Source organism: Staurois parvus, unplaced genomic scaffold (assembly GCF_062004578.1).
Source record: "Staurois parvus isolate SC_StPar_1 unplaced genomic scaffold, SC_StPar_1.0 ptg000562l, whole genome shotgun sequence".
Lineage (NCBI taxonomy): Eukaryota > Metazoa > Chordata > Amphibia > Anura > Ranidae > Staurois > Staurois parvus.
Genome location: NW_028318358.1, coordinates 934081 through 950000, shown reverse-complemented (window position 1 = coordinate 950000; position 15920 = coordinate 934081). Strand labels below are relative to the sequence as shown.

Below are 15920 nucleotides of genomic sequence, written 5' to 3'. Positions count from 1 at the left end.
AGGGCTGTTTGCTCGGGTCTGTGAGTAAACCGGATACTTAGTTGCTGTTAAACAAAAAAAAAAAATAACTAGATACTCGACGCCTCCATTTTATGAACTTTCCCAACAGCTCTATACATTTTGGAATGTCTCTATGGCCAGTTTTCTTGTCAGCTGGATGTAGCTATGACAAATCACTTTGTTAATGTGTGCTTCTGAACCTGGCTGTGCTTGTGCCTGACTGCTGCTTACCTGCAAGCTGCTCTGCCATTGCGGACTACTGCTAGAGGCTGTGCTATGGTTAACTATCTGCTTGTCACTTCAAGCTTTTTTTCCCCTGCTTACAATCTCCCTAGACACATAAGGGGAGGACTTTGCTCCTGCTTCAGATCATCTTCTTGATTGTATCCTTTGCCACGAGTTTGAGGGGCCTAATGCAAACAATATGTTGAACATCACTTCAACTGTGTTGATCTTCCCTAGAATGGGATGTAATGCATTTCACTTCAGCTGTATCGATAGGAACCAACCATGATTGAGACACAGACAATGATATTTATTAGAAAGTAGTTTGTGTATCACCACATTTGGTACTATTTTTATTCTTAAGCAGACAGGGTTTTGCATACCCTATGGATGTAAACTTTATAGGTGGATTAGACACTTTGTTGTATACACACAAAGCAGTATTCTGCTGTCCATCCACTGACTATGCAAAAATAGATTATGTCTGGACGTATTGTGGTTATTGGTTTTTAATATTATACAGATGGTTTGTAATTAAGGTGTAAATAAGGTCCTGGATATACACTCTGTGCACAATTATTGGCTAGTGAGCATTTTGACCAAATCATCATTTTTATGCATATTGTCTACAACTAAGCTGTATAAACTTAAATGCTTATTGGATTTAAGCATATCAGGTGATTTGTATTTGTATAATGAGGGAGGGTGTGGCCTAAGGAGATCAGTAACCTAGATCAAGGTGTGCATAATTATTAGGCAGCTTCTTTTCCTCAGGCAAAATGAGCCAAAAAAGAGATTTAACTGACTGCAAAAAGTCTTTCAGAGGGATGCAGCACTCTTGAAACTGCTAAGATATTGGGGCGTGATCACAAAATCATCAAACATTTTGTTGCAATTAGTCAACAGAGTCACAAAAATTGTGTTGAGAAACACTATTTAACTGCCAAAGATTTCAGAAGAATCAAACGTGAAGCTACCAGCAACCCATTATCCTCCAGTGCGGCTATATTCCAGAACTACAACCTACCTGGAGCGCCAGAAGTACAAGGCGGTCAGTGCTCAGAGTCGTAGCCAAGGTAATGAGGGCTGAAACCCAACCACCACAAAACAAGACACATAAGCTGAGACGTCAAGACTGGGCCAAGAAATATCTGAAGACAGATTTTTCAAAGGTTTTATGGACTGATGAGATAAAAGTGACTCTTGTCGGACCAGAAGAATGGGCCGTGGCTGGATCAATAATGAGCAAAGAGCTCCACTTCAACTCAGATACCAGCAAGGTGGAGGTGGGGTACTGGTGTGGGCTGGTATCATTATTAAAGATGAGCTAGTTGGACCTTTCGGGTTGAAGATTGATTCAAAATTAACTCCCAAATCTACTGCCAATTTTTAGAAGACACTTTATTCAAGCAGTGGGACAGGAAAGTCTACATCTTTCAAGACCAGGATGTTTATGAAGGACAATGCTCCAACACATGCATCAAAGTACTCCACTGCATGGCTAGCCAGTAAAGGCCTTAAAAGATGAAAGAATAATGACATGACCCCCTTCCTCACCTGACCTAAACCCTATTGAGAACTTGTGGATCCTTCTTAAACAGGAATTTACGGGAGAAGGAAACCAGCACACCTCTCTGTACAGTGTCTGGGAGACTGTAACTGCTGCACAATAAAGCCGATTGTCAACAGATCAAGAAATTGACAGACTCCATGAATGGAAGACTTATGACTGTTATTGAAATGAAAGGTGGGTATATTTGTCACCGATTTCTTTTGAAATGTCAGAAATATTTATTGTAAATTTTGAGTTGTTTGTCAATTATTCTCACTTTAACAGATAAAAATAAACAAGTGAGATGGCAAAAATTTAGTTTTTCATTTAATTGCATAATAATTCTGCACACTAATAGTTCCTAATAATTGTGCACACAGATATTATCCTTAGAGCGCAAAACCTCACTTTTACTTTCTTAAATATTCAGGTTTGAGGTTTATTTCAAATTGACCGAGAGCACTGTAGTTGTTCAATAATGAAATGAATCCTCAAAAATTCAACTTGCATAATTGTGCACACAGTGTATTTATAACATATACCGTATTTTTCACTCCATAAGACGCACTTTTTTCCCCCCAAAAAAGGGGGGAAATGTCTTATGGAGCGAATATGGAGCGGCCGGTCCAGTATTTCCACCGCCGCCATGTCAGAGTACCGGGCTGGCCGCTCAGTTCTTCTCTGCAGCAGAACCTTACCTGTTCCTCGGTCCAGCGCTGCGCAGTCTTCCCGCGCCGGCTTCTTTAGTGTGGGCTCTTGGCTGTGATAGCCGGGTGCCCAGTGCGCATGTGCGAGAAGCTCTGCACTTTGTGAATGATACGGCGTCTTCTCGGACACATTACAGGTCTCAGAAAATGCTGGACCAATCACAAAGCGCAGCGCTTTTCGCGCATGCGCACTGGGCACCCGGCTGTCAGCCGGGTGCCCACACTAAAGGGAGGACAACTCCGTGGAAGTGGGAGCGGGTACCTGTCAAATTCAGGTACCCACTCCCCCTCCCTCCCCAAAGGTCAGCAGTCTCTTAATCATCCCCTGTACTGTCAGCAGTCTCTGGTCATCTCCTGTACTGTCTGCAGTCTCTGGTCATCTCCTGTACTGTCTGCAGTCTCTGGTCATCCCCTGTACTGTCTGCAGTCTCTGGTCATCTCCTGTACTGTCCGCAGTCTCTGGTCACCCCCTGTACTGTCTGCAGTCTCTTGGTCATCCCTTGTACTGTCCGCAGTCTCTGGTCATCCCCTATACTGTCCGCAGTCTCTTGGTCATCCCCTACACTGTCCGCAGTCTCTGGTCATCCCTTGTACTGTCCGCAGTCTCTGGTCATCCCTTGTACTGTCCGCAGTCTCTGGTCATCCCCTATACGGTCCGCAGTCTCTTGGTCATCTCCTATACTGTCCGCAGTCTCTTGGTCATCTCCTATACTGTCCGCAGTCTCTTGGTCATCCCCTATACTGTCCGCAGTCTCTTGGTCATCCCCTATACGGTCCGCAGTCTCTTGGTCATCCCCTATACTGTCCGCAGTCTCTTGGTCATCCTCTATACTGTCCGCAGTCTCTTGGTCATCCCCTAAACTGTCCGCAGTCTCTGGTCATCCCCTGTACTGTGTCCACAGTCTCTGGTCATCCCCTGTACTGTGTCCGCAGTCTCTGGTCATCTCCTGCACTGTACGCAGTCTCTGGTCATCACCTGTAGTATGTCCGCAGTCTCTGGTCATTTCCTATACTGTGTCCGCAGTCTCCGGTCACCTACTGTACTGTGTCCGCAGTCTCCGGTCATATCCTGTACTGTGTCCGCAGTCTCTGGTCATCTCCTGTACAAGGTCTGCAGTCCATTGGTTCAGAATGTTTTTTTTCTTGTTTTCCACCTCTAAAACCTAGGCACGTCTTATAGAGCGAAAAATACGGTACATTTTGATATTTGTGCCTTTTGTCAATTTAACATTTTTTAATAAATGTTACATTTTACTATTGATTAAGCCACACTTGTCATTTAAGTAACAGATAACTATCCCCCTCAGTGAGACGGTGGGGGTCTTTTTCTTTATATACTTATTGGTTACCATGACAACATTAAACAAGTGAGCTGACCTCATACTTAAAATTGTGAGTCCTTGTCCTTTTTGTTTATTCTTGTGCTTTTAAAGCGTCGCCTATGGAAAATAGAGGATTCAGAAAGTTGTCATCATTTCACGGGTCCACACAATTTTAGGGTTTGACATGTTTCTGGTATCTATTTACTTGGCACAACCTTACCATTTATATTTTACAAACTGGTTAATTTATTGTGTTTGTGTGTCCTAAAATTAACTTGAGTGTATTTTTACTAAATTCTGTGTTCCTAAACTGTTGTGCTAATATTACGTGGTATAAAATTTTGGAACTAATACTATTTTATTATTATTATACAGGATTCATATAGCGCCAACAGTTTGCTCAGCACTGTACATTATAATGGGAGACAGCACACGAGACAGTACAGTAACAATACAATTCAATACACGAAGGGGCCGAGGGCCCTGCTCCTTGGAGCTTACAATCTAGGAGGGAGGGGATAGTGGTACAGGAGGAAATAGCTGTGGGGGATGGAGTGGTAGGAAGAATGGAGGAGATCGGTAATTAGCTGAGGGCGGGGTAGGCTTCCCTGAAGAGGTAGGTTTTCAGAGTGCGCCTAAAGGTGAGGAGAGTAGGCGATAGATGGATTGGGGTAGGGAGTTCCAAAGGATGGGGGAAGCCCTGGAGAAGTCCTGGAAACGGGCATGGGAGGAGGAGACCAGGGAACTAGGAGCTTGGTTTTGGAAAGATTTAGTTTGAGGAAGTGGAGTGACATCCAATCCGATATGTCGTTCAGTAGGCTTGTGATATGGGCAGAGACTGAGGGGGTGAGGGGTAAAGAGATAGATTTGCGTGTCGTCGGCATAGAGATGGTAGTTGAAGAAGTGAATTTTATTCCCTCGTGAGTCTGCTTTCAGAAAGTAAGTAATGTTTTGGGGATTTTATTTAATCTTAAGACATTAATCATTTGCCCTCCACAGGATTTACCCCCCTTCCTGACCAGGCCATTTTTTGCGATACGGCGATTTGTTACTTCAACTGACAATTGCGTAGTCATGCAATGCTGTACATAAATGAAATTTAAAACATTTTTTTCCCACAACTAGAGCTTTATTTTGGTGGTGTTTGATCTCAGTGTTTTTTGCGCTATAAGCAAAATAAAATCAGTCAATATTGAATAAAAAAAAATCCTATATTTTTCAGTTTTTGCTAAAACATATCCAATAAAAAAATTCAAAATATAAAATTTCTTCATAAATTTAGGTCAAAATGTATTCTGCTACATGTCTTTGCTAAATAGAATCCCAATATGTGTAAATTAATTGGTTTGCGTGAAAGTTATAGCATCTACAAATGGTGAATGAATATGAAAAGATCCTTCTGCGCTTAATGGAGTGCCTATCATTATAAGCAGCTGGCACTCAGACTGATACCATACAGTAGAACTAAAAAACACAAAAAAGGTAGTGCAGCGCTCAATTGCAGACTTATATCAAATATAAACAAGTGAATATATAATAAAATAATGCTTATAAATATATCAAGGTGATACACGAATGGTACAAATGCAGCCAAGACTCGATTGACAAATATAAAGGTGACTATTAATACATAGCAATAAACGTGCCCCCCTCACTCCCACTCTGTAACGTGACCACTGGTAAAAATATTCCAAGGGGGTATGCACAGTTCATAAATGGTAAGTGATGGTGTTCAACACAGTAAAAATTCATGCATTGTGCATGATCACACAAAACTTCCAGTGCTGGTGAGTGACTCTCCTATGGCTGAATTGCCTCCTCACCTCCACTCTGCGGCCCAATGGGCCAATGCGCCTTCAAGATCACTAAGGATCTTCCTCCAATACTGACAGGTAAGCTCCTCCAGACCTCTCATCACATGGGGATGATACACTAGATGTCCTGGCTCCTGATCTCCACTGGGTACACCACTCATCCAGATAATGCAAATATAAGGAGACACTCTGATAGTGTAGTATGCCAAAGTAAAAGTGCTTTATTTGTAACAAAAACTGGCACTTACATTTCAGATGTCATATTGCACGGTTCTCCACCCAAGCATGGGTGTACTGCATGGGTCAAAAGTGCCTAATTCCTGGGTGGACTAAGATGGCGGCCGTACCGGAAGTACGTCACCGCTGTCCGGATACTGCGTCCTTGCGTATCTACGCGTTACGTCACCGTTCGCGTGACTTCATCAGGATACGTTTATTGCTATGTATTAATAGTCACCTTTATATTTGTCAATAGTGTCTTGGCTGCATTTGTACCATTCGTGTGTCACCTTGATATATTTATAAGCATTTGAGCACTGGAGCAATTTTTTTTTCATGGTGGAGAGACTTAACTTTCTTGAGTAGAGATTATACAGAACTGCTGCAGGATGAACTAATCTTTATTTGTCATACACCTTGTCACATGGGCTTTCACAATGGTGTTTATTTTATAGAACGCATATTTTGTGTTTGCAGCGCCTTTATTATTGTTTTATTGGGTTACATATTTTGGGTATATTGAATTAAAGCCTGCAGCAATATATTGTATAATTATTTTGCTGGTATTTTACGTCTGTAGTGCTGAGTTCGGTGGTTATATTTAGATTTCACCTTTAACTTGCTATCGACTGGAAGAATACCTGAACAGATCAAGACTATATACTATGAAAAGTTTATACAATTACATAGCAGGAATGCATTTGCCTTGACCTTTTCTATCACTTTTGTACTTGAAAGCTAGCTGAAGTTGCTGGAAAAAACAGTTTTGCCTGCATTAGACTGAGGGTTCGTTCTGAGTATGTCTCTGTGCCTATGATGTGCACAGGGCCTTATTCTAAAGAAAAAGTTAAAAACAAATGTATTTTTTACACTGTCTGCTCATAAGGCCTTAAATTGTTTTTTAAAGTAAGTTAATAAGTGACCATGTAGATTTTAGTAATCACTGCACTACTTTCAGGATGGAACTGGCATAACATAACATTCCATGTCACCTTTTATCTATTTTTAGCTAAACTAGATCAGTATTCTTTAATAAATTAGTGCCAGTTTACTATTAACTCCGTGCAACGTCTTCTAAATCACAAGTCTATAATAAGGACATAGATGTGTTTCATAATATGCCTACACATGTGCAGGTGAGGCTACCCAAGGCCTGCATCGCGCTGTAGCTTGGCAACTTGTCAACAGATCTGGACGTCTACAGTATTAAATCCAACAGATAGGGGTAGTCTTGGAACATGCTGCCAGATTAAGAAAAAAAATACACACAATATAGCTTCTGCCTTTGGCAGATCAATATCCTTGGCATTCAAAAATCCTTCTCCAATCATAACCAGATTAAAGACCAAGAAGATTAAAGTGATTGTAAACCCTCACCTTGTAAAACAACCCATTCAGTTTAAAAGAACTTAAAAGGCAAAACATTTGTGAATAGATATAAAAAAAATGTTAATATCTTTTTATTATAAATGATCATATTCCCTCTGTTCTCAGCTAAATAAGAGCTAGGGGAGGAGAAACCGTAGAAAACCTATCTTTCCAGTGAATGGCTGTACAGGAGGGGTATGTCAGGACAAGTCTAATCATTGGAGAAGAACAGGCTGAGTTTCCAGCATAGCTAGAGAACGGACCACAGTGTGTGCCCCTGCTTATGCAGGACATAGACGGGTCAAAAAAAAAAAAAAATCGACCGATTTTCGCACCGTTAATGGGTTAATTGGTTGGCCATTTTTTGGTGTTTTGTTAAGTTTTTTTATCGGTAAAGTTGGGGGGGGGGGGGGGGGGAAATCGCCCGATTTTTGGCGATCGGCCGATTGTCCCGGCAATGATGGGCAAATCGGCCTGTCGTTTTACAGATAAAAAATCTGTGCATGAGCCGTGACCTGCAAGAAGAAGAAAAAGAAGAATTCCAGTCCGCTATTATATTTGACACGAAAAAGTATTGCGGTTGCAACAATGTATCTATTTGTATCCAAATAAACCCATCTGTATCCGAAATGGATACAAATAGATACATTGTTGCAATCACAATAATTTTTCATGTCAAATATAATAGCGGAGCTCTCTGCAAGGGACAGACGTAGCCGATTTTTGTTACCGTTGGTGGTAACGTCGGCCTATTGAACGACCAATTTTTGTTTTCTTTAAAAACGGACAGTTTTTCGACCCATCTATGGCCTGCATTAGTATGGTGAGTTTTAATGGGAAAGAAGAGAGACAGGCAAGAACACCAGGGATTACACACAAAGGAAGCAAGACAAAGAGAACAGGATACTTTTTCATACAAGTACAAGCTACAGCAGGCACATATCAGGAATATGAAATTTTTGGTTTACATATTCCTTTAATGACCAATACAAATCTCATCTGCAGATAATCTGTATGTATCTGGGCATTGTTTCAAGTTCACTATATTGATCAATACACCAATTTGTCACACCGGGCAGGGCAATACTCACATTTGCTAAGCCCATATTAACACCTGAGCGTTTTTCTGCCTGTTCCCCTATGCCTGACTATGCAGGATCACATAATTTCTAATTGTTCCTGTTCATACTTGCAAAAAGTATGTGAGCTTTTTTTTTTTTGAGCCTAGACAGACTTTTTTGACTCCATAGAGTTCAAAAAGAATGCCTGTAAATGCAAGATACGCACGTTTTTGCATGTTTTAACATCTTAAAAATCCCTCCACGTCTATAGAACTGCTCTCATCCACTTGCTCAGCCAAGGAAAGACACTCCCATACAAATATATGTGAAAAAACACCTGTATACGCTTTGCTCAGATGTGAATGCAGGCTAAATGAGCATAGTATTAAAGAGACACTTTGATTTTCACTTCAGAAACTATGTTCAGAATCCCTTCACTATCACTTCTAGGGTCACGTTCACTAGTGCACCCTGGTCTTGGACAAGACAGTCACTGGTTACACTATTATTTTTGTTCTAATTACTAATGCTTCTACAGATCTGCATCCCCAATTCTTCAGGCAACTATCCTATTACTGTCTACCTCATCTCAGCACTCTTCTCACACTTCTCTCCTAGGAGGCAGACTATCCCACTGCTCCCAATTATTCTCTCCTTCAAAAACCTCACATTACTTACTGTTACCTTGGGCCTTTTTGAGGTGTGTGCAAAAAAAAAATCATACTTTCCATTTTCAGAAAAAATGTCACTAGACAATTAATATCCTCAGCCACTCCTCTGAAATATGTTTATTGGCCTCTTTACACACTCAGTTCCTCTGTTATCCCCTTTTGTAAATGGTAATTGTACCAACTTTCAAACACAGGGTCTTTTAATGATGCTTTTGTACACAATTGGCAATGCAAATAAGGTAACATTTACTGTAAACAAAAATCTTCCACATCCAAAACAGGTCAAGCAAAATGAGAAGATAAATATTTCTATCATGTCACTGACGTGACATCAGTGATCTAAAAAAAAACTAAAATTGTGTCTGTGCCCAAATATACAGTATATGGACAGGTTTATACAGTTAGGTCCATATATATTTGGACACATGAACAATTTTCTGTATGCCACCAGAATAAATTAAAACGACACAATCCAAATGAATTCAAAGTGCTGACTTAAATTCAAGGGGTTGAACATATACAATTGTGTTCAAAATAATAGCAATGTGTTGACAAAAGTGAATAAAGCTCAAAATCCTTCTAATAGCTTTTATTCCCATACACACAAATGCATTGGGAACACTACACATTCTATTCCAAATCAAAACATGAAGAAAAATATATCAAATTTGTGTTGTTCCTCTAAAAAAATTGAAGAAAAGTGAATATTAGACTGTTAAAAAAAAAAATAGCAGTGTTTGTATTCTTCTTTACAAACTCAAACATTCACTATATAAACTGAAAAATGTTTGAAGATTTTGCTTTCCTTTGAATCAATGAATATTTAGTTGTATAAGCACTGTTTCTGAGAACTGCTGTACATCTGTGTTGCATGGAGTCAACCAACTTCTGGCACCTGTGAACAGGTATTCCAGCCCAGGATGATTGGACTACATTCCACAGTTCTTCTCTATTTCTTGGTTTTGCCTCAGAAACTGCATTTTTGATGTCACCCCACAAGTCTTCTATTGGATTAAGATCCGGGGATTGGGCTGGCCACTCCATAATGTCAATCTTGTTGGTCTGGAACCAAGATGTTGCACGTTTACTGGTGTGTTTGGGGTCGTTGTCTTGTTGGAACACCCATTTTTTTTATTTTGAGGTATCCTGGATTTTCCCATGATATTTGGAAGATTGAATAATCATTTTTGTGGACACTTTGGACTATATTTGTTGTGGACACTTTGAACATTTATAGAAAGATTAATAGGGTATTGCATACAGATTTTATAGAAAAGGTTTTTGATACCAGGATGATGCTTGCAGCTGTAGATGTACCAGTACATCGCTGGTCCTCGTTGGGTATATATGCTATGTTCTTTTTTTATTTGTATGCAGCCTGTGGGCTGAATGAAAAAAAAAGAGAAGAACTCTCTGCCAGAAAAAGTGTGTGGTATGCCCACCATTAGAATATACCACCCTGCATCCACCCACTTCTAATGGTGGGCACACATTAGGTCGCACAGTGCCACATGCACCAATTCCAAGAGTGTACAAATGTCTAAATAGTGGCAAGCGTGAATAAAAATTGTCCACGTATAAGTGGTACCCCATATGAAAAAAGAATGACACCAAGTCCCAAACTATCTTGCCACTGCTCCCCATGTAGTCTGGGCATCCGGCGGGGCTCCACATGACTATTCTTTTCCCTCATAAATCTGAAAATTACATGTATCGCCTGTTGTCCTCTCACAGGTATTATACATTTTGACCCCATATCTGGCACGTTTGTTGGGGTGAAATTGTTTGAACGCAAGGTGGCCAGAAAAATTAATGAGGGACTCATCAATGCAGATGTTTTGCTGAGGAGTATACACATCTGCAAATTTCTGTTTAAGGTGATTTACAAGGGGCCGAGTTTTGTGGAGCCGGTCAAATTCAGGGTCACGACGACGAGTATATTGTCACTGAAATGCATAAATCGCATTATATTCTCATATCTATGCCTGGCCATGGCAGCAGAGAACAAGGGCATATGTTGAATTGGGTCTCTGGACCAATACAATTGTTTTTTTTTAGTAATGCCCATGTTGAGGGTTAGGCCCCAAAAATATTTTAATTCAGAAACCGTAATGGGTTTCCATGCAAATGGTCTGGCAAAGTTTGAAATTGGGTTGGCGGCGATACATTGTTGTGCATATAGATTGCTTTGATCCACAATCAATGCATACTGATCTTCCATAAAAAACAGCTCCAAAAAATCAAGGGGAGTAGTTAAATTTGCTGTTTGCACCAGAATTCCAGATTGGGCAGTGAATGGGGACGTACGGTTGCTGATTCTGCGAACACTGCGGTATTGTGTGCAATGTATCAAGTGAGAGTGACCTACTGACTCTGCACTTGCTGCAGGAGAAGGGGGGGGGGAAGCATAGGGGCTAAACGCAGGTGCTGACAGGTGTTGGGACTGATCCTGCTAACGCTGCATTTTTGGGGACACTATAATAATGTGAGCGCTGGTATAGTGCTGATCTGATCAAAGATATTGATCCATTCAGACACTATACTAGCAATGGAGGTTTATTGCGTATAAGCGTGCTCCTGGCAATCAAGGAGTTAATTTTGATTACTGATGGGCAATCTGAGGCTATCTGGGAGGGGCGTGAAAATCACCTGTGCCGCCCTGTAGCAGTATTTCTGCTATAGGGCAGTCAGGAAGCGGTTACAGAAGCGGTTTGTAAGTTGCTCGATGACAGGGACTGATATGAATATACTATAGATATATGCTAAGCCCTGCGTAAATTCACAGCGCTATATAAGTACCTGTAACAAATAAATACAGAGATTGTATTGCTTCCTTTGCGTTTACCACAAAGAACCTTAAAAGACACAAAGCAAAAAGATCAAGGAATTCTTCTGTGTGGACATTCAAGCAAAGCAAGGACTTATGACATGTAATTACCATCTGTGGGCTCACTAATGTGTATGTTTTTTTTTAAAGAAGAGTCAGTTAGAGTGAAGTATGGGGCTGGGATACTATGCTGAGAGGTCTAGAACGCTAAACTGACAAAAGGTCTAGAACGCTAAACTGACAAAATTGACAAAGTTTATGAATTTCTGCCCCATACTACAAAATATAAATATATAGTATGTGCTATGAAAAGTTCAGAAAATGATACCGATACCCACACATACAGGCAATTTTATAGCAAATTCATACACTAGGCAGGAAAAGCAGTGTTGATGAAATCTGTGTGTTACTGTTCGTTCACTAGACAATCACAGGCTGGGGAGGTGTTTGACTAAACTGTATTGCTTTAACTGCAGTACAGAAAAGTGAAGTCAGGTCCTGCGTCTGCTGTCTGACCGTGATGTTTGGATTAGAAAACCAGCCAGGTAAGACATCACACTTGCATATTCAGCTGTGAATTTAGTTGTAGCCTTCACTTCTATTTAGTAAATTTTCTAGGAACATTAAGAGCCCATGTGATACACTGAAAATATTTACCCCAGTAGTTTTGATTTAATTTTCAAATAACCAACTTAAGTTTTATTAGGGTAACACAAAAAATACAATTATTTGAGAATGTGTTTACTCACACTCCTTCATCATGCCAATATCAACACAGCGCTTCAGTCGACAGGACTGACAGTGTCGTCTATTGTCTTTGGTTATGCGACAATCCCCATTAAAAGGGCATGTAAAAACCGCCTTCCTCTTCATGCTTCTCCTAAAAGAAAAGAATCAAATGTTAATCAGGGATGGAAAAAATGCTGTTGCCTTATGATGTCATAGGCATATATGAGCACACTTGAACAACTAAGAGTACCATGCCAGGGATAGCAGAAAGACACCAGCTGTGTACATGCATTTTCATGCATCTCATGCACTTTTTGTATCTATGTTTTAATCATTTAGCTTTTAAGAGAACAGTTTGTACATTATAATAAGATACTTTATACATTAGAAGAACACCACACATTGACGGCAGCCAATCTGTTACGTTTGCAAGCGATGAGACTTTTATATTTAATATGTTCTAACAGTTCATGTGAGATGGATTGGAAGGACAATGGAACACATTCTTGTGATGTACCATTTAGTTTGCTTGAAGCTTTACTTTTTTTTTTTTTTAGAAAGTTTTGGTAGGGTATATATCAATAAAAGATTACCATACTTGTATGTATTGTAGCTTGTGTAAAAACAGTGGTTCACAAAAAAAATTAAAAAAAGGGGTTGCTTATATCAGGGCCATCATACAACCTTCTTGACAGGGCCCTCCACCCAACTGTCCACCAATAAACTCTGCCTACTACCCCAACCCTCTGAACTCCGAAACAAACTGCACCACAATGTGGAGACCGTGACAGCAGTAACTCGGTTGGGAGGAAGCATTCATTGTGGGCGAACAGAAAAAAAAATACACCCAGCTTTGTAAACACTCAAGATCACTGACAGTTGTCAAGCTGCAGCCTGGCGGGAGGAGAGCTGAAGTCCAGCTCTGGTCTAGAATGAGTTTTAGTATGGGTGGTTTATGGTGTATCCATTTTTGTAGGTTTTGTTTTTGGCTAATAATTATCAGTAATTTTTTTGCTGCCTTTAGTAGCTATGTTTCCCTGGAGGCCTAGAATTAGGGATGAGCTCAGGTGTGTTCTGAACCTAGTCTGAACCCACCAGGGAAGCCTGTCACTGCAAAACCAACCATAAGGGGATTAAGGATTCCGCTTCCATGCAGCAGCACGTACCTATGCCCCTTGTATACATGCGACTGCGGGGGTGAGAGTGCATTGGTCGCTTATGATTGGCTTTGTGCTGTGACACCCTCTTAGCGGAATAACTCATGTGGGTCTGTATGAGGATCAAAACATAGCACAGGGCAGCACAGTGGCTAAATGGTTAGCACTTCCGCCTGGCAATACTAGGGTTATTGGTTCGAAACCCAACCACGGCACCATCTGCCTGAAGTTTGCATGTTCTCCCTGTGCCTGTGTGGGTTTCCTCCCACATTCCAAAGACAAGCTGGTAGGTTAATTGGATCCTGTCTACATTGGCCCAAGTATGTATGAGTGTGAGTTAGGGACCTTAGATTGTACGCCCCTTGAGGGCTAGGGACAGCTGTGAATGTAGTGTGTGGTTGTGTGTGTGTGTTGTGTGTGTGCACTATGTAAGAACCTGAAATAAATAAATAGAATGCACCTGAGCTCACCCGTAATCCTAGCAGGAAATGAAAGGCACTGAAGGCAGCAAAAAATATAACGCACTGATGTTTTCTTTCATGCACTCTTAATGCACAGCGAAAATCTTAAAATCTGCCCATTAAAAAAAAAGAAATCAATGAAGCATGCATTGGTAAAATCATGCATCAATCTTCGCTTCAGTTCTGTATGAAAATATCCATACACAGTGAAATATACAATAGTTTCCCTTTAAAAAAAAAAGCAGTCAGAGAAGTAAATCAACAAAGAATTTCAGGTCATGTCCGTGGCCAGTCCAATGTATACAATTCATAGATTGCCCACATCTATTAATAGCTGGTATGTGCACTGTCAATCAACATGCACATAGCTGTTCTGCTCTTCTACACTCCAAGTATAGTGTAAAAATGACAGCTTATTTTATTTCTCTTACAGCCCACAAGGCTATTGCAACCACACAAAATGTTTGTCAGGGGAACCCAACAGATACAAACTGTCCTCTTGTTAAAAATAAAAAATAATAATATGAAATGTTTAAAAACAGGAAATTGGAGTCTATGGACAAACAGAAATGTGGCAGGCTGGCAGTATTCTATTTCTAGAGAAGGAGATAAAGGAAGATGTCTATGAAGAAAAACGGAGCTCAGACCAACATAAGGACAAGGAATGGTTATGCAAAACGCTGTGATGGTGCCACATGAATGTCTAAAAATGCTTCAGCTCTGGAATGTTGTTATTGAAAATAACCACCACTGCTCTTGAAGGGGAGAGCTGCTTGCATGTGAAGAAAAACTATTGGTTATTTAAAGCAAATGCTATTACTTTTTCCACTCTGGCACTACATTACTATTTTTTTGTGGAACCACAAGATTATAAATAAGTACTGTGTAAATTGTATGGTAAAATCTGCACTTACATTACTGCAAGAGAAAACTAAAGGAGTATCATTACAGACAAATCCATATCTAGGCACAACAAAAAAAAGGAGCCTCATAGAAGGTCTTTTTAGGGCACACTGGGCCATGTGCCTCCATTCTGGGAATTGCAAGTGATACTGCAGAGATGCATTGATTATATATGCATTTATTTGTAATCCATTATTAAAATTACCAAGCTCCCACGACAAGTAATTTTGTAGTCAGGCTGACACTGGGCCTTCTATTTGTCACATTAACTTCTTTATGTAGAGCCACACCACTGGTTCTACATTAGTAGCAGGAACTATTATAAAATTAGGAGCTGTAAAATCACTACATACTACCAATTAAAGCATATCTAAACGGAAAAAAAATAAATCTAATACATTTCAGCTTGACTGTCCTTTGATGTGGTGGCTGCATTAGCTTTCTTTTTCTAGAGCTTTACTTTTACCTGGTAACGCTGACAGTAACACACTTCCTGTCCTAGGGTGACAACGCTCACTCACCATTCTGTCTCTATGGAGGAGCAGTGTTGTCACTCACCATTTTGTCTCTATGGAGGAGCAGTGTTGTCAGCCTAGGAGAGGACTACAGTACACCTCCTCCTCCTCTTCTATTCTACGTAACATATGGGGAGCTGTTTTGTAGTCCACATGGAGCACTGGAAGAAAACACAGATGAGCACAACAAAGTTTCTGGCAAAACCAACAAGTATTTTTTGCACTTTTGAAATAGATATAGCAAAATCCTTTTAATAATATATTTACCAGACCAAAAAAGAACACATAATTGAAGTTCTCTCTTATCCACATCATTTTGATGGGATGAAAGATGCAATTTTCCAGGGGTTATTTGTCCATAGCAACTGTGGTGCTGTCAGCTGTGATCA

General features: G+C 40.3%; 1 protein-coding gene across 1 annotated transcript in view; it reads right to left on the bottom strand.

Moving 5' to 3' along the window:
- VDR (vitamin D receptor) overlaps nt 1-15920 on the bottom strand; it is a 205275-nt gene that overhangs the window by 67035 nt on the left and 122320 nt on the right. Inside the window, exon 3 of the mRNA XM_089691376.1 lies at nt 12516-12646. Within this exon, the coding sequence (XP_089547502.1) occupies nt 12516-12646 (131 nt within the window). The remainder of the gene's footprint in view (nt 1-12515; nt 12647-15920) is intronic.